This window comes from Neodiprion pinetum, chromosome 4 (genome assembly GCF_021155775.2).
Source record: "Neodiprion pinetum isolate iyNeoPine1 chromosome 4, iyNeoPine1.2, whole genome shotgun sequence".
In the NCBI taxonomy this organism is placed as follows: domain Eukaryota; kingdom Metazoa; phylum Arthropoda; class Insecta; order Hymenoptera; family Diprionidae; genus Neodiprion; species Neodiprion pinetum.
The window spans coordinates 34,300,233-34,319,960 of record NC_060235.2 but is presented as its reverse complement, the minus strand read 5'-3'; the positions used below and the strand labels follow the sequence as shown (position 1 = coordinate 34,319,960).

At 42.6% G+C, this 19,728-nt stretch overlaps 2 protein-coding genes across 8 annotated transcripts in view; one reads left to right on the top strand and one right to left on the bottom strand.

Moving 5' to 3' along the window:
* Positions 1-489: 489 nt before the first annotated feature.
* The window catches only part of LOC124216216 (serine-rich adhesin for platelets), a 32,484-nt gene continuing 13,245 nt past the window's right edge, over positions 490-19,728 (bottom strand). For 5 of the 7 annotated variants that reach the window (XM_046620468.2, XM_046620474.2, XM_046620473.2 and 2 more), the window contains 9 exons: positions 14,330-14,457; positions 13,397-13,522; positions 11,381-11,735; positions 10,385-10,556; positions 10,189-10,288; positions 9,070-9,244; positions 8,455-8,604; positions 7,702-7,950; positions 490-6,408 (listed from right to left, as the gene is read on the bottom strand). In XM_046620468.2, coding sequence (XP_046476424.1) covers positions 1,769-6,408; positions 7,702-7,950; positions 8,455-8,604; positions 9,070-9,244; positions 10,189-10,288; positions 10,385-10,556; positions 11,381-11,735; positions 13,397-13,522; positions 14,330-14,457 — 6,095 coding nt within the window. In that variant the 3' untranslated portion in view covers positions 490-1,768. Of the gene's footprint in view, positions 6,409-7,701; positions 7,951-8,454; positions 8,605-9,069; positions 9,245-10,188; positions 10,289-10,384; positions 10,557-11,380; positions 11,736-13,396; positions 13,523-14,329; positions 14,458-18,535; positions 18,579-19,728 lie in introns of all 7 variants that reach the window. The other 2 variants (XM_069135116.1, XM_046620469.2) reach the window with 2 other exon arrangements.
* Positions 16,367-19,680, top strand: LOC124216217 (chondroadherin-like protein). Its single transcript, XM_046620477.2, has one exon. It carries the CDS (start codon positions 16,508-16,510, stop codon positions 17,501-17,503), a length of 996 nt encoding a protein of 331 aa, XP_046476433.1. The 5' UTR covers positions 16,367-16,507; the 3' UTR covers positions 17,504-19,680.

The window sequence follows — 19,728 nt, the reverse complement described above, 5'->3', positions numbered from 1 at the left end:
TGCTTCTATCCCCGTACCTAGAGTGATATCTTATAGGCGTGATGGACAGTCCGCATCAGCAGGACTCCAAATTTCTGACACCACGAATTACTAATTCAATACCCAAGTGTCGTTTTGCCAACTGATGTTCACCTACCCTGTTTATTCCCGAAATGTTAGTTCAGCGAGATTCCTACTTGGCTTTGAAGCGTCGAGTAAGATTTGTTCCAGCGAAAGCTTTCTTGGTGAGTCCAAAATATCCCATTGCCGTCAAAATATGAGTTTTGGTTTTTTTACGTCACCCTATTTGCTCATTACATCGCAGCGCTATTTTAAATCATTTCTAACAACACAAGAGACGCGATAGTCTTTTAAACACGGTCAGACAAAAGACTCGAACTGATTGTGGATATACAGTGGAGTACCAATTTTTTACACTTACGTGTATGTCAGTCAGATGATGGGGTGATTGGGAAATGATGGTCTGAAAGAAATGAAACGACGTTGGAATAAATGTTTATTCAATATTTTTATTCAGTGTACTGTTCTTTATAATTTTCTTATAATATTATGCCTTTCTAATATACAGTCTTTTATCAGCCGAGACCATTACAATTCTATTTACAGTATAACCTTACGAAGCTAGAGCATCGCACAGCAATTTCACGTATTCACTTAAAAACGTGTCTTATTTCTCATAACTCATTATCCTTATAGGACTTATCCGCTTTTCGATATTCTCTACATTATCTGTTATTTAGGACTAGAAATACTCATTTTCATCATGCTACTCCCGTAACATTCTGTTTTATCGAACCTCTCACCACCATGATTAATCACCCAATGATTTTACAAATATAAGGTAGGTATTGTATCGTATTTCAGTGGGAAAATTCATTATTAGATACACTAAAATGTATATTGTCAATAATGTTTTCTCTTAACCAACCATAACAAAGTGAACCTCTGAAACTTTTGATAAATAGAACAAAAATTTGACGATGACACAAGGAGAGTATCGATACAAATATCATATTATCAAAAAATGTTAATGGCAAATATTATTCCTGCCAAAAAAAATTGTTGTCTAGAATGAAACGGTACAATAGGTTTCAAATTACTAGGAAACGTATAAAACACGATGTTTCTTTCAGATACATAAGTCTTACCTAACTTCATTAGAACGTTACGTGTGTAATATTCAATGTGCAAATCAATATAATTACGTAAATATAGTTGGCTTAGCGTATTACATGAAAGAAAGAAAAAATATTCTCATCCATCCCTGATTTTTATTTACTTACATTTTTACACATTTCATTATTATCTAATCACTTTCAAATCATCGAACCGTAAATCGGGATGCATACTTATAGTCCCGTTGATTCTTAATATGGACCATTGTAACTTATACATTCAAGTACATTCTGAACTTATTAATCAAACGCGTATGCAAAAATAATCTTTCTACGAGCGAGATGAATGTCCATAACAAAGCTGCAGTTGTACTTTTTGAAAAGTAAATCTTAGGCTCACTTTGTTAACCATAACAAGATTCGACCGATGATTCGTTATAATATGACGTCTGTTTAAAATAGCTGGTTGAATGACTTTTCAATCATTCTCTATTATTTGTTTATTTATTTTTCTTCTCGGCTAAACTATAGTTTGCAGCAGCACGTAGTTATCGTCTATGTAGCGCAAATGGAAGGAAACATTTTCGAATAACGATTAATACAGTGTTAAAAAGTAAGTATCAAAATCAATAAAATCGGCCGTGGGCTCAAAATCAGTGCGATCGTTTCACCTGGCCACCCTCAGGACTGACTGGCGAGTACAGGCCGAGCTTGAGCCCTAACTCCCTTGGTTTTCTAGCGGTGTTTCTGACCGGAAACGGGCTGAATTGGATCTTTGGGCTCGGCGTCTTCTCCAGACTATGAGTGGCGCCTCTGCTAGCATGCCCGATGTTTCCCAAGCTCAGAGAAGATTTCCGGTAGTTATTCGACCCTTGGCTCGAATGATCCGCGTACTTGGCAACGTTCATTTTGTCGAGGAACTCCGGGTGGGAAACTGGTCGTTTCGTGACGTCTTCTAGACTGGGGGAAAGCTTCGAGAGGTAAGGGTTGACCGGAACGGGTAGTTTCCGTGTCGAAAACTGGTGGCTCGGTGACAGGGAATGCGACTCGCGTCTGTGAACGGTCAAATGAGTGCCAATTTCGTCTTCGCGGATCGAAGACGGCAAAGTGTAGGAACTTGATCTGTTGTAATCCGACGTTTTATGGTAGGAGTATTCCTGAGAGGAAACGTCCTGGTATTTCCTGTGGCAAAGGTCCGACTTGTTGTACGCGTAGTCGACGGTTGACTCGCCAATATCCTTCTCGGAAGAGCCTCTTTCGTCTCGCGGTAGATACTTTGCGGGGTCAGCCGTGTTTGTTTCGTAGTAGGCAGCGCCTTTGTCGAGGTTAGCTATATCCGTCTGAAAAGATCGCAGGGTGAAATCATCGCTCCGAATCTTCGGCGGTGTCTCGTCGTCGTATCTCACCCGAAATTCGAGCGTTTCCTTTGAAATGACAGCCCTCTTCGGTGAGATATCGTAGATGTGCGATGAGGCGACGGACTTGTGATCGCTGAATTCAAAACTCGAGTCCATCGATGGCTTCTCGTATGATCGAACGGAGTACGGATTGCCCGGCGTTTTTCTCGGCGAAATTCTCGACTTGAAGTCGTACGGCTTGTAGCTGTCGTAGGGACTCCTCAATGGCGACAAGTCGAAGGACTTCTCTGCCTTCGGGGTGTAACTCAAGATTGGCGACATTCTCTCCCCGTATGTCAGCGCGTGATCGGGAGCGTAAGGGTTGGTGGAAATCACCTCGGGCGCTGACACCGGTTGCACACTCGGGTATATTTCCCCAGCTGATATCTTGTCGAGTTTCTCCAACTCCCGGTAAATGTCGATGTCACTTTTAGGCGATAGGTCCTGAAGGTTGTATTTCGGCGGTGGATATGGAATCGGCTTGTCGTTATAATCGTAGGATTTCTCGGGCTTTATTACTCCCTCTTGGATCGAGCCGAGTTCGCTCTTAGTGTCGATCGAGTCGTTCGACGACTTGTGAGAGAAGACGTTCGTCGAGATACTCGAGAGGTCTAGTCCCTCCATCTCGCTGATGTTTTGGCTAGAAGAGCCTTGTTCCTGACGCGGAAGACCCGCCGAGGATGAAGGCCGTTCTTCGTAGTTTGCTAGCAGCTTCGAAAGTTCCTCGTTTATCTGCCTGTCGATCAGAGCCTCTCTCGTGTCCAGATAATCTCTGGACAAAGCTTCGTCCAGATCCAAATTGTCGATCTCTTCGGTATCATCGATCAGCGAAAGTTTTGAGAGCTCGTCGTTGATCTTGGCATCGAATTCGGAACCACTGGTCATCGATAGCTGGTCCAAGTCTTTGAAATTAATTCTGGCCAATTCCTCGTTAATTTCGTGTTCGTTGAGGCCGATTTTCTCAAGAATTGGACTGAATATTTTTGAAATCTCCTCGTTGATGGGGCTGATAGTTATCTCTTTCGATATTTCCTCCAAATCGGGCAGTCGCTTTTTCGCCTGACAGGTAAGAATTCTATGCAGAATCGCCGAGTTCTCCTGAATGATTTTCAGCGCTCTGTCGCTGCTTCTTCGACCGTTATCACTTTTCTTACGCGGCTTAACTTTCGTCCAGACGCCCAGCTTCGGCTCCTTATCATCATCGGTTTTCGTATTATCCGAAACCCGCGCGAGAGTGTTTAAAAAGCTATCGCTGTCTTCCTGAATTTGAATTTTCGGTTCGATCACGTACTGCTTCCTAGAAACGGTCGGAATATTCATCTCAAGGTCAATCAACCGGACCTTAGAAAATCCGTTCGCCGAATCGCTAAAGGTGTCTTGCCTTCTGGCCTCTAGGCTCTTCAAATCCTGTAGAATATCGCTCGCCTTTTTGGTGAGTCCTTTCTCCGATCCCCCATCACCGGTACTTTTAATCTCGAGATGCCTCAAGTCCTCCAAAATATCGCTCGACCGTTTCTTCAGACTGTTCCTTCCGAACTCATCAGACGAAGAGGAAAGTTTCGAATCCGTAAATCTTTTGTCTAAGCTGCTAGAGCTGCGCTCAAAAGGCTTCGAGTAATCTTGACCAACTTCGTACTCGTTCGTCCTGTCTTTATTTCTCTCCAATAAACTCTTACTACTTTTGTCGTAGAAATTTGCAAGTTTTTCAAATTGTTCTCGCGGCAAAGGGGACACGGTATCCTTATCCGCATATTGATCCCTCGACTCATTCTCTTCCAGCTGCGACTCAGTCCGATAACTTTGTGAGTAGTGTATCCCATAGAAACGCGTTGTGTCTGTTCCTTCCATTTTGCATTTATCGTCCGCCAGCGACGATTCGATATCGGTTTTCTGCGATCTGTCTTTTTCCAGATTATGGCGAAAGTCATCCTTTGAACTGCCGGTGAAGTCCATTCCCTCTTCGCTTCTAATGACACGATCTTTCCTCGATTCGGAAGCTATTAATTTTCCAGATCCTTTTGAACTCGTGGACTTTTGCTCGGGTGAAGTCTCCTCACTATCAGTGGTGCTGTTTTTTTGCTTCGCTGTGCTGTACGGTGAGGGTGTCTTTTCATTCGGGCGTGCGATTGGGTAAAACGGGGAAGTCGCGGAGCAAAGATTGATCGGAGAGTCGGAGTAGGTGCCACGACCCCCTTTGCAATTTGAAGTAAATTTTATTGAATTGGCACTGATCGGCGATTGAAGATCGGAGCTAAACGATCTTTCGGAAGACTTTTTTCGATCCGGGCTGCACGAGTCGCTGGAGCTACTCGCCTCCAACTTTGGACTCAGGCTCGATTTGCCTTTCAAAGAGTCAAAGCTGATCAGGGACGGTGAACTTGATTTGGCTAAGGATGTAATTCGCATCGCTGCTTTCAGCTGAACATCCTGATCATCGGAACCGATGGAACGAAGGGTCAGGGTTTTTGACTCCGAGCTCACAGAAGAGGCGGCTGACTTCTCCGCGTGAAAATCACGCGAATCGAAGCTCACTGGAGTTCGAGGACTGGTCGTTAAGCTGGAGGTTTTCGAATCTGGACCCATGGTTTCCCCAGAGCTGCACGATTTGTCACTGCCCGGTGTCTTCGGGCTTTGGCTCAGCTCTAGGCGAACACCAACAACCGCAGCTGGACTCGTTGCCGGTTTGATTCGAACCAAGTCATTATTTCTGGTGAAATCTACGCTACTAATATTTACAAAGACTCCGTTGGACTTGTTCTGCGGTTCGTGTATCTTCATTGGAAACTCTTGCGTCTCTCTTTCGACAACTTTGATGGCAGCCGTCGAGGATGGATATTCGGCCGAGTAATTAAGCTTCTGTTCTAAGTTTATCGGAGATATTGGAACGTGTCCTATTACGTAGGATCTGGAGTAAGGCTTTGAATCGGCAACTACTTTGTTCAAATTATCGCCAATCATCCCCGGCGAGGAAGCAAGCTGAACGGTCGAAGCACCGTTACCAAAATCTGGCTCAGTTTCGGCATGTCTAGCCTCCGATTCTACGGCAACTAGATTATCGTCGTCAAAATTCGAATATTTAAGCTCAGGAGCGAAATCGTAGCGCTTTCCCATATCGGGCCTATCTATTCGCGCACTAGTATCTGCAGCTACCTGTTTATCGAATTCCAACACTTCAGGATCGTCCGATGACTCCAGGTGAGAACTAGAAAGCACTTTCAATGGAAATAAACTATGATCAGTAAACTGATATTCGTCAAGTATCTGAACTTCAGTTTCATTTTCAACAGATACTGAGCTACTCTCACCAGCATTTGGACCACCGCTAATGGTGCTTGAAAAATCAAAACTACCTAACGTTTCGGATGGCCTTTCCACTCGCTCAACCGACGAACTATTGATCGAGTCGACGTCCGTGGCAAACACTGGCACATCATCGGTTTTCACGGAGTCCAACGATTCTCGTTCAACCTGATCTGGCGCTTCGTCAGCCAGCTTGTAACGTCCCAGTCTCTCATTATCCGTCGACAGTCTGCGGATCTGGTCGGTTATCTCAGAGATCGAAGTCTCCTCGAGGTTTGAGGGTAGCTTCAAGCTCTGCGCTCCTTTTTGCTGACCGTACGCGAAATCGTGATGGCTGGGTGATGTCTTATTGTCGGTTCCTTCCCTGCGAGGACTCTTCTCGTCGTCGGTCGCCATGACGTAGCAATCGGAATTAGAGGTGAGTTCCTCGCTGTCGACGTCGCTGAGACGATCTGGTTCGTCGCAAAGTTCCGTCGACGTGCTGTCGCTGTCACTGTCGGCATTTGCGCCAGCAGAAAGTCGCGGGGATGTTGATGTGACGACCGACATCCCCTCGCTTGTGGATTCAGCGTCGTTGCCACAAGACGGTCCTTCACCTGTGGAGCAAAACAGATCAATAATTACCCTGCAGTCATTTGATACGTAGATTCCGAGATCACGAAACGTTCAATGCGATTGCGTTACACACGTAGTGAATAAATTCGTTCACGAGGAATTCAGCCGCCTGAGATCTGGTTGCACCGATATAATTTCTAGTATCACGATTCGACTATTGCCAAGCTTTTCGAAGGATAAGCAGCCCGAAGTCCACCATCGCCTGTCGCCTCTGCAGACTGTAAGTGAATGTTGACTCTCCCGTTTGCCACACCTGCGTCAATACTCATACCTGTTGGTACCGAACAGGTGGTCGGAGGCTGACTAATGGCGAAAGTTATCAACGGAAAACGACCATGGTTCAAAGGGACGTTATCAATGAGTACTTATTCTCAAAATTCTACCGTTGGTACGGTCACATTCGGCGACGACCTTGTTACCGACCATAGGAACAAGGACTCGTAACCACCGCTGATCGTCGGGTACCTTCCTCGTGTCGGTAACACCTTACATCTCGATCAACGAAGCGAAAAACTGTTGGGAAATTTTTCATCTAATATTATTTTAGCTCGGATGATTAATGATAAGGTTCGGATGAAAAGGTAAGAAATTCCTGTTCTTCGACTTTGATATATTAGACATTTCTATGTTACAACATGCAGAATGCCGGTGATTCTGTATATTGAAAGCACAGGACGAAATTACTTTGACAAATAGGAAAATTATAGATTCCGGCAGGAAATGATTGTTATTGGGAAAAGTTAATCTGTCAAATTATCAAAAGAATCGATATGAACGATATTTTAGGGTTACTGAAACTCGATTGACTGTGACGTAATTGAATCAGTTATGTGAAGATTGGTAAATTATTGTTTTTTCAGAGAAATGACGCAGTGTCGTAATATTTCGAATTCGTCAACAATCTAATCTTAACTGTTCTGGTTCTCAACAGAACAACGTAAAATCTTTTATCGTGCTCATGAAATAAATTCTTATAACATTTGTTAACGTAGTTATTCATAGTTAGCCCGTCGATATTTTTGGTAGTCTGAATCTTTTCTACTAAACGAGAAATATTGTTATTGAAATTTCTACTGCTCATGAGACCGAGGCTTCTGTTATGCAAAGTAAGAAACTTTAGTAATTAGATTCTGGGCAAGATTTCAGCAATAAACTTTTTTCGTCGTTTTATGTTATATTGCACGTATATATTTTTAATTAATTGAATCCCACCACCAGATCTTCCAATTGAGCGAACCTCTTGTTATGATTCGAGAAAACCATAGAATTCATACCTGGAGTGTCGTCCTTGTTTTCCTTTCGCCTCTTTGTGTCCTTCCAGTGAAGAGTGACGCCTTGCCGGTCCTTTCGATTCGGATTCTTAGGACTGTGAGGAGGACCGAGTCTCACCCTGGGTGACACCGCACCATGGAGAGGACCTAGCTGTCGGGCTTTGCCGCTAACCAAGGCACTTTTTCCCACCAACAAATGGTTCATCGCCTGAGAAGTGGCCGAAGGGACGAGAGACTGTCTCGCGCACGCAGCTGTTGGAGTAATGAAAGAAGGCTTTGAGAGGTTATTTCAGAAACATAATTTAGTTATATCTCAAATCCTGATCCTTGTAAGGTTAGAATTATCCGTGAACCAATATCTCATCCGAACCCGTGGCGAACTGACGATGATTATTTTTCTGCACTTGGCACCTGACTGTTGCAAAAAAATTGAAAAAGAGAAGTGCGAAAAGTACATCGCCTCGCTGTTTGTGAAATTGTATCCCCGTGCTAAAGTCTCGGGAATTTAGATGCAGCAAACGCTAATTGGACACCTTTGATCGCCCAAGCCATTAGTTGCAACGGTAAAAGGTAACCTTTAAAGCAACCTTACGGATGGAGCGAAAATTCATCAGGCAATCCTGTGTACAGATGTCTGACTCGTATATACAGTACGCATAAGTACCCCATAAAAATGCATACACCGTTTTTCCATTCATTGAAGAAACGTAACGTTTACGATTATGGCTACGTTTAACGGACAGTTGTTAACGTTACCGGAGAGTATTATGTGAGCTTGCCGTTGCCGTTCCCTCAGCTTCGCGTACTGCTGCTTCAGCGTGCTGATGTCCAATGCAAGTCTGTCGCGATCGTTACTAGCGGCGACCGTCTGCAGTGAGCTTGACGATGAAGTTTCACGTTCTGAAACTTGGCGTATTATTCAAATGCACGAAACAATTCCAGCTATGTATAGAATCTTAGTACATTAGAGAGTTGGAACTTTTACCGATGCAAGAGCTTTGCTCGCACGGTAGCTAATTTCCGGTCATTTCCACCGTCGTCAAACTCGACGTTTTACGACGTCTAGTAGATCATTTCATCAGATTACGAGATTTTCACGCGCAGAGTTTCGCTCCGGTATTTTACGGCGGGTATATTTGCTTTCAATTCTCGTCACGACACTCGAACGACTACACTTAACAGGTACAAGTGTTTACTCAAAACTCTGAACTACTCTACTTTTATATCCGATCGTGACGAGAGATAGCCGCCATGCTGCGAGTAATCATACTCTCTGTTATTGCAAGAGACAAACTGTTGTGCTTGATAATTTGACGGGTGATATGCATGAGAACTTATCACTAAACGTGAACAAAAACTAGTATCTCGTACCTCTTCTGCTTCTGTGCGACATCCCGAACATGGCGGCAGCGACGGCGAGCCGTTCGTCCTCTTCGGTCTCGGTTTCGTCATCGTCGCTAAGTCGTCGGGCCCAGGGCGTGATGTTGTACCGATGCTTCTCACGAAGGGCGGTAACTCCAATCAGCGGCCCCGTACTCACGATCGCCTGTCACGTGCACAGACCAATCAGTACAGGTGTAAGCCGAGCCAAGTCGAATTACAACATTGGGGGTGCTTTCTGGGGCAATTTGACGTTTAAGGTAAAAGTTTTAAATGCTTTTGTAAGTCACGCGATCCGGTCTCGGACTTTTCTTCGGAGAATGAAACGAGAGCTGAGCTCATACTCCAACCTCCTCATTTCATGCTGCGAATATATTTAACAAGGGAGAAGCGAGGGACGGCCGGACGCCGTAAAAGAAGCTCGTTCATGCGGTCATTTCTGTCGGTAAAAAGAGGAAGAGAAGGAAAAAATGGAAAAGATAGGATCATTTTTTTCATTCCGCATTCTCCGAGTAACCCCGTATACGGGACATATAAATGCTAATGACGCGCAATATAGTTGACGCCAAAGTTGTCTCCGGAGCCTGGTACCCATCATTCTATGAGGAATATTAATCAAGTTCCTCACCTTCCCAGCTGCAATTTGCTGAGTTGAATCTTTTTTCTTCCGCGTGCTGAGACAGCCGCCAAGCATATTTCACTCAAAATCACGCGGGTGAAATAGATTAGAATTAAAATTAGATGAAAATGAAGGTAATGAGAACGATTTTAGGTAGCCAGGCGTTACAGGCAGACTTGTTGTCTAACGAAGGGCTTGAAAATTACTCTGATCGTTATTTGTATTTATGTTATTATTTATATTTACTTTCCTCATTTTCCCGATAGCTTTTCTAGCTTCTGACTCAATTGCAGACTCTTCGTAACTGTAAAATCAATTTGAACGTCTTGAAGGTATGACACAAGTATTTTATAAAAGTGATTTTAACCTTCTGCATGAAATATTCAACCCGATATAGAGTTAGGGGAAAACTTGAAATGCAATGACGCACAGCGAAGCAGTATTAAGTTGAAAAAATAAGCACGGATGTTAAGACGAAGTAACAATCTAACCTTTATGAGATTGTTAGTGTCGGTGAATTCCAGCATCTCTCTTGTCAGCACCCCCATTATGCTGTAGAATTCATCGGCTGAAGTTACGGTCATTATCCGACTGAAAATAACAATTTATTATTCATTGTAAGAATAAGGGTCAATTTCTCAAATATCATATTGTGACATTGCATAAGATTTTCCGCAACAGACGTACTCGGCTAGTCCTTCCCAGATGGCGAGAGCGGTTCGCAGCAAGACTTCGTCACCCTCCAGAAAGATAAGATCCCAGACTCGAAGCACGGCCTCCTGGGGTAAGCAATGACAGAAGAGGGTGAGGAACCACTGCATCGTGAAGACATTGGTTAAGGGTGGCTCGTAGCTGCTTCCTGGAATAGTATTTCTCGCTGTTAGTCACTAAATCGAAACAGCGTGAGGAAATCACCAATTAATGCCCCTCGCTTTCTTGTCAAAGATACATTCATCCTGAACACATGTGGGTGCAAAATATATTAAATTCCAAGTAGGATGTTAGCGGAGACTATGTACATACCTACGGATATAACTTAAAAGGAAATTTTCTCTTGAGCTTTGTGAGCCTCAAGGGAAATTTTTTTCATCATGTCGTTGTAAGTTGAACGATTTCCGTGAGACTTTATAAGTCTTGAATAAAGAAAACGTACAGAGGGAATGCTTTTTGCGGAATCGCATCATTCGTGACGATAATTCATTGGAATTTATAATGGCTATTAGAAAACAACAATATTAATGAAAGCTATGCATGATATTACGTGTGTTCTAATTTTTTCAAAAGAATGCAGGTAGTTCTCTTTTGAATACACGTTAACTTTGTTATAAAAAATAACTCTCTTCCAAATATTCATTAAACTGAAATAATATCGAATGAAAAAAGACATAAAAACAATGACGGATACCTTGCTTCAGCACTTGTTTTAGGCTATACCAGATAGCATCTCAAAAATGTGTAATTCTCGCTGGTAATAATGGCGTCAACATATAAGGGGAATTCGCGTCGAACCCTTAACGGATCACTTGAAAATTCATTAAACCACTACATATTTTCTTGGTATATATATCCCACTTTTGACACCAATTTAACAAGCTTGATGTACACTATGACAATTACGCCCTACTGTCTTTAAGCTATAAAAAATGTTGACAAGCTGAAGGTACATCAGATAACCAATATTACCAGTCGCTTTATCCTTGGCGTCACTCTGCAATGTTTCTAGATGACGGGAGAGCTTCGGCAACCGCATACGAAGAAGGTCACGAAAAACAGCCATATCTACGGAGAGTCCTCGAAGGTTATCTGCAAAGTAACCCTCCGGTAGAACACCTTCGATCAGATAAATCATGACCTTGACCGAAGCCGCCTCCGCACGGTCCATGACCTGGAGTACCAGAGCAGCCAGTACATTCAGTCCCTGGCAGTATCCAACTGACTTATTCCAGCGTGCGAATCCAAGAAGGACTCGTCGAAGCACTGCCTGATTGTCGCGTCCTGCTGCGCCACAGAACAGACTGCAGCCTGTCCTATGAAGGTCCTATACAGATGGGTGAAAATAGAGATTTCGTTTTTCCGTCCTTAGATCTCATTCGAAGATAAGACTCGAAGAGGCCGTCTATATTTGTCCTGCTATCAAGACAAAAATCTTTAACTCAGATACGCTGAGACAGGAATTCTGCTGATTTGGTTTTTCAATTAGCCTGTATATGTAGCAAAGTTCTCTGAGGTAGGTTGACTAAAGAACCAGAGGCGATACGGCACGTGACGGAAAGAAGAGTCCATGCTCAAAGTTCAAGAGAAGACGGCCCGGTATTCATGTGTGTTTTAATCGTATAAGAGAGTCAATTTAACGCTGACCGATAACTCGAGTGGATTTTCGAAACGCGACATTCTAGTTTACCTTACTCGTGTATTTCAGATTACTCACGCATTTTCCCGTGTTTTACATTGTTTGTATCTGACGCTGATTAGACCCGGTGCCGATAATTTTTCAACACAACCTGTCACCCATTTCCATAATTTTGTCAAACCACGTTACATATCACGAATATAGCAATCAACTTACGATCTTCACAGTATACCTATAGAATATTAAACAGGATAGAATCCGTTCCACCGAACGTTAGATCACGGCTTCCCTACATAAAACACGAAAGATTCGTGGCTTGTCGTCCTAAAACAACAGGCTCCTCTTGTATTTAGTACCGCTGTAACGCAACGTTCAAGGTGGCAGATGATTATCGCGCATATAAATTCGCTCAAGTTCCTGCTACCTCAGGCATAATACGGGCATGGATTGATCTTAAAGTTATGCAGCATGCGGCGTTGCTTAGCCGGCAATTAATCACGCGATAATCAAACGCCGTATTATCGAGAAGGGGTTCAGTGTCGCGCGTTAACTAAATTGGCAGTTGTACTAGAAACTGCAGGAATTGGCGGTACGTAGCAGATAGCAACGCGGGGATCCGGGGGTGAACACCCTAAGAACTAGGAGGAGAGCCTCACCCTCGGGTAGGCGGCCGGGAACGAGTGCCAACGGATAGATAGGCCAATGTGCAGGACGGTAATGGGATTATTGGAAGGCTTCCAGGCAGTTCGCCAGCTGGCAGAGACTACAATCGATACTAGATTGAGCACCGTACACCGGATGCGTTCAAACACTTCACAAGTGTCGGTGCGTCCTTTTATAAAGTGTAATTTTGAAACGGTCCGACGCGGATGCCCCTGTCTCCAATGATTCTATTTCAAAGCTGTTGACCGCTTCATACTGTACAGAAAGCCTGCCCAATTACTTGCCCGGGTAATCATAGAGATCATTTCCCTCGAGTGTTGCTTTGATCAGTACCATCTGATACGCTTAATCTGAGTCCTACTGGCATTCCCTTATCCCTCTGAATCATCCCTACGATGCCATTTGGTTTATTGGTTTTGACATATGTTGCGGCGTGAAATCACGTTGACAGACAGTGATAACAATTGGTTTTCCAACCAGACGAGGTTACAATAAGCTGTGGAATGTCAATTGAAAACCTGATCGAGTAACCCGTGATCAAAATCATGAAAACGAAAATGTATTGCACATAGTCAGAGCCGCGGAGGGTGATGAGATCCGCAAACTGTACGGGCAGATGAACGTGCGTAGCTTGAAAGCTCAAGAACGTGATCAGGCGAGAAGATAACTGGTCAACGTTTACCCACCTTGACGATCTGTATACCGAGCTCCTCATCGTCTGGATTGCTCCACTCGTTGAAGCAGAGCTTTTCCGCCTGTCGCCAATCAACTCCACGCTGTTGAAGATGTCGTTCAGAAAGCGTCAGCCACAACTGTGAACATGGGAAGCTCCCGTTAGTAAAATCCTCTAAAGTAAGATGCGCTGCAAAATCGCAAATAGTGAAATCCTATGTTGATTGAACACATCTGCGTGTAGAATAATTATTCATCATCTCAAAATCATGATACCTTTTCCAGTGTTACTTGAACAGAATGTTAAATTGGAAAGATTTAGAAGAGAAAGATTCTCAATGTCAATCGCATTACAGGTGAAAAATGTAGTACGGCAACAACGATCGAGGTGTTTCCTATATTTATCGCTCAAGTTTTGTATAAGTCCCAAATTGTTATTGACTTTCTACAAAATTCTATTCCCTGGGGGAAATCACCGAACTCAATAGACGCTGCGATGTCTGCCAACGATTGATCGCGAAGAGGTTAGAAAATATTTCTCCAGCACGCCTCGTTCACCTCGTTCACGGCAGGTGTTGGCGATGAACTCGCTTGTCCGAGAAAATGTTTTTAATGGCAAAATAAGCTGTTCGAATATCTTTTGCAAATATCGACAGTATAAAGTGTCGCTAGCGAATTAAACCTTCTACAGTTACGAACGATAATCAAATCGCCAACACCGATAACCCCTAATAGTTCGATGGCTATAGCCTCGCGAAGTTTAACGCTGCAGCAGTTTAATTTAAAATAAAACCGTGGAAAAATTTCTCCAGCACTGCGTGGGGGTAGTGAAATTAATGGGAAATAGAAAAAAGGACAGTATCAGGACAAATGTATTTTCACTATTACTCGAAGTTGTTGTGAAATTGTGGATCATTAGAATGTCTAACATCCAGTGCGGTACTCACTCTTTTTCTGAATTCCGGCGGAATACCACCAGGGAGTCGAGCCACCATCTTCATGGCGTCTAGCCATTGGGTGAACCCACTTTCCCCCGGCTGGGGTGCCACACTGAACCTCATCTTCGTGTCTTCACCTAGGAGCATATAAGCATTAAGGATATAAGATAACTCGCGTAGATCGTATCGTTAAAGCACTTCGGTCAGCCTTAATGTATTATTTGCTGAGATTCCAATCACGCTAACTTCACAAAAAAGTGCGCGTCCCTCTCTCTCGAAGCCTTGATCGCAGGAGGAATAAAGCCATAAAGTTGACCAGACCAAGCATTGATATCGTCAGGAGAAAAAATATCATCGCGTAACTATGTGCATACATGTGCCGAGTGCCACGCTGCGCACACACACACGTTCGGCTTTACAGCTCTCTTTCTCCAGTCGGTGATATTACGTTCTCTTGGTCGATAAGCCGGAAAGTTTCGAGGTCGTCACATGTTATTTCAGTTTCCCGATGCATCTGCTGCACTCATCTGGACTATACCTTTGAAAACAATCACCTTCAGAGTACTTGCGTATACGAGACACGTCAAACTCGCAAAAGCCCCACTACCAGAGTGAAATGAGTAAATTTCGACAGATTTAAAGCGTTGAACCGAGTGAAATGTTCGTCATCGGAGTTGAGTAAGGAACTTCTAAAATTTCATACAAATTCCGCAACGTTTCCACGTCCAAGAATTTCTTTCTGTTGAGCAGAGCCCAAAATTCCAAGATAGATGTACGATCTTCGTACGTCATTGAGAACGGTAGTTTGTGGTCGAAAATGCATAAGCAGTGTAAAAAGATAATTGGCAACATTGGAAAATCAATATTTCACTACATCATCACGATTTGTTAAAATGTTGGTCTCTCGTGGCTTTGAGAGTAATCTGTCCCAATTCCGCACATAAGATGACAAACAAAGATTTTCAATTAGGAAACACGAGAAGGTTGAAGCAGTTCTAGGTCTCAAGATACCAACAAACTTCAACCGTGCCTCGTTTCAACTTACGTTGAGGGTTTCACCCACGCGCTTTGACCCTTGTTCGAAGTCTCTTTGTTAAAATTCGATTTTATTCACCCCCCACGAATTCCCGTGCGACCCGATGGACGTACGCCTTGGCAAGATGATCGGTTCTGCGAAACCTTTCGACCACCATCTTAACTTGTCGCGCATGTCAATGTGCCAGACAACCTCTGGCGGAAGTTGAAAGGTAGAAAAAAATTAGCTTCACGTACGTATGTCAACGTATCTAACAGCCGCCGACATACATTACGTAATCATTGGATTATTTTCTGAGTCGACAACGACAGACGTGTGGAATAGTAGATATTCTCCAGTACCTAGTGCCCGTGTCGTTATTCAACCACTTGTCGCGATTGTTCGAACACATACAACTTAAAATTAATTGAAATCCACTGCAGGTGAGCTGATTCTGGCTTGAATATTCTTGGTAATACCGTGCCGGTACGAGAAGAAGTTAACGATTTCATCAGTACAGCTCGTCATTCGCCCACGCGAAACCCTGCTTCTCATGCGAAAAGGATTCGAATTGCTGCCATGCCGCTTGGGGGGAAGAGCCAGGAGCGGGTGAAAGTGGGGTAGTTTAAGAATCGATATCTGACCGCGATCAATTATTTATTTCGGTTTCTCGAACCATAAGACTCTTCCGTCTCCCCAATGTGAACGCGGTATGGTGTCGGTTGAAAATTTCATCGTTGAACGAATATGTACAAATTGACTTATGCGTAACTCCACCAGTATAAAAACGACGATATTTCTAGAATCCCGAACTTTTGTCAGAAGTCGAACGAAGGTTCTGTACGCACACATATCGCCCGAATTCCCATGTCCAGCGACGGTGATGATCTTTTCCCACGGCACGAATAAAATTGACAGCGTAACAATAGTGGAGACGGTGGTCAAAAAACGATGTCATATAAACAGTGAAAGGTATGGTTAGTTGATGTTAATTAAATGCGTGTGGCGTAGTGTTATGTTAGGAAGGTGACACGAGCCAATCCGGTGGTACCCAGCACCGGAAATGACGCGGCAATCGCGGAGAATTATTTATCACCGTCCACCGGGGTAACTAACTTCCACCGGCAGGCTCTAAATTAGTTCGTTATGTTAGTCCGTTTAATCGCGACGGAATGCGAAACGTACTTCTTTTGCTTGTAACCCTCGTGACGTCCAATTTAGCCAATTTTTGCGGTAGCAATGGTCCCGGAAGATCGATGTTCGTTTGTCGTAATGCGAGTCTCGCTAATCTCGCTGAAGTACCGAGGTACACTTACCGGATCAAATTCGTCAACTCGAATATACGGGATATCCCAGAAGGTACGTTCACGGAATTTCATCAGCTAAAATCCCTGAGTTTCGTCAACTGCTCAGTCAACAACATCGAAGGCTTTGCATTCAGGGGTCTTTTGAATCTAAAAATCCTCAACTTGTCCAGAAACGCCTTAACGACGATTGGAACGAACGTATTCTCCGGATTGAAGAGTTTGGAAAAACTTGATCTTGCCAATAATATGATCCGATCTATCGAGGAAGGAAGTTTCACCAACGTATCAAATATCGGGCTGCTGGATCTACGATATAATGACTTAACGCGTATAGACGTTGCAATTCTCCGCCCACTCTCGGCGGCCTCCACCCTCGATTTACGGTTCAATAAACTGCGATGCGTTTCATTGAGCGTTTTTAACGTAACAAGAGTGAAGTGGATTTACATTGGAGACAATCCATGGAACAAGACATGCTGGTCCGAATTAACTCAGTGCCTTTACAACTTTGGTATTTACTACGGAAGAAATCTGGCTTTCGACTCACTCACGGAGGACAGGCTGTCCTGGAAGGTCTCTGATCGAAATGGACGCGAACCTCTGTCGAAGGAGCTGGCTGAAGAACAAGCAAACATTGTCAAAGAGGCTGAGGGGTGGAAGAAATTCTACGAATCAATTCTTTGGGAACTTGCTGACGAACAGCAGAGACTCGAGGATATTGCCATGGCTGCAAAATATTCTGAAGAAATTTTGTCGCAAGAAACAAATGCCGAAGAGAACTCTGATTCCGGGTGGCTGCAGTATGGACGTAACTTCATTGTGTGGATTCTTGGTGTGTGCAAGATAATACCTTTCGTCTAGAAGTCCAGTGAAATGAACCGTTCCTTTTTCACTGCCACTTTTTTTTTCTATTTCTTAACTTTTATTTCTTAACCTTAATCGTGCTGATATTAGTTTTTAATTATCTCCGCCTCAGAGTTACACAAATCGTTTTCATTGCGTTATACTTTGGGTATACTCGATTGTACGGTTAGCTCTTTTAGCATTTTAAGCTTATCTAGCATATCACACAACTGTAACGTTTGATATCGAGCTTACAGCAAGCTCGGAAATTTCTCCGGATTGTCATTTGTCTTCTCTACGATGAACTGAAAGCATCGCAATTTTCAAATATATCATATAATCTATTGTGTTCGGATTCTGCTGAACCTCTTCCAATTTGAAAAAGCAGTGCGTGAAGCACTTACAATTAGACATGCAAGTTTGACCAATGAGTGGTAGAAGTAAGACTAATTCCTAATTAAATAAAAGTAAAAAGTTATTGAATCTTACACGTGTGCTTACTATAATCGATCGGTGGTAAACGGCGAAGAAAATACCAGTGTGATATTACAGTAATATTATATTTGTGCATACGTAATACGGAATTAGGTGTATGTAAAGTACTAAAAATTAACTAGTCAGATGCGTAGTTTATATGAAATTATAAATTCTCGTATTTCACAATCGGGAGAAATGAAAATCTAATTACCTTATCGTCCTGGGAATCCGCATAATCTTTGTTACAACTTGGCTTTTCAACTCAGAGTTCCATTACACCTTAATGAGTGTGGCGGTTACCGCTCATATTGAATTGAATTATTTAAATTAGCACGTTTGCTCAAACATGTTTGACCATCTTTTAACAGCACCATTTTTTGCGTTTAAAACTGCATCCTCTAAACATCCAAAAAATCAATTTCTCTACATAGATAATTATTTTGCACAAGTCATTTCCGAATAAAAAATTCAGCATTTCAAACTGTTCACTTTTTCAAAGCACACTGTAGAAAACGCAAAATAAAATATTTTTGAATTAGAGATAATGATTAGCAGGTAAATAAATCCACCTACGCAATCCATTGGAGATCTCTTGAAGTTGAAGAATCGATCTAAGCTTCAACAAAAATACGATTTATTATTTATTCAGAATAGCGCTCACATCAATATTCACCGACTCAACTAAATAAAAATTAAAAGACTCAAGCTTTCCCGATCACGATATGCATAAAATGGATTACGTGTGAAAATTCGTATAATGCTCAGTACGTCAATGATAATCAAATTCCGCTCCTTCTTTCTCCATCACAGCGTCGGCCAAAAGCTGAATATTTAGAACTGAAAGAATTTTCTATCTTCTCCTAATTTTCATTGTACTTATACGTTTTTATAATTAAAATCTCTCTAATTCTGCGGTGATCCTTTTTTACATTACACATCTTCTTACCGTCGAAACGGTTCACGAGTGATTTTTTTTTTTTACTTTCAAAAACGATTATAACCCATCCTAATATATACTTCACTCTGCTCTATGCAGTTCACGGATATCAGTTGTTAATTTACGGTGTGGTTTGAGAATTGTGTAAAATATTAGTCACGTGTTTCTGACGTCGGTAAGATAAATTTCTGCCAAGTTTATTCACAGTTGATTGAAATCTCTTATGGAACACCCGATGGCTTCGTAAAACGATTTATTACCAGAAAGATGGAGGTGACTTGCACCCACACGCCGGCAAGAGTAAATAAATATAGCCCGAATGGAGGGCAGAATGAAGGTGGCTAAGCTTTTTCGTTCGAAAGAGTCGTTTCCCTTCAAGTCACTTCAACCATAGAATCTCTTACAATTGAAAGACAAGTGAGGATGCCTCAGAGGATCTGAAATGAGGTTCTTGCTCTATGGAAACAAGTAATTTAAGCTGATCGAATCTGAATGTTTTCGATGCGTTTGTAAATTTATTCGTTATTAAACAGTTTTCATGGACACGGTACAAACACAGAATTCTAAAGAAATAAATTTGAATCATTTTTCCACTACATCGTTTTGAAAAACAATGAATGCAAATCACTTAAATACGTTATAAGGTTTCCTATATATATGGTCATCAGATTTACGCAAATTTTCTCGTATGTATGCTTTTACAGTGCCTTCTATTAGGTCTTAATAAATTACTGAAGCAGGGCTCGAGTTGCTGACCTCTACCGCTTCAATTACAGGCTTATACCGAATACGTGTGCCAAGTGACAGCGTGTGAGCATCTATACTATAT

Coding starts and splice junctions, on each gene's coding strand:
- LOC124216217 (XM_046620477.2), top strand. CDS start 16,508: ATGCGAAACGTACTTCTTTTGCTTGTAACCCTCGTGACGTCCAATTTA.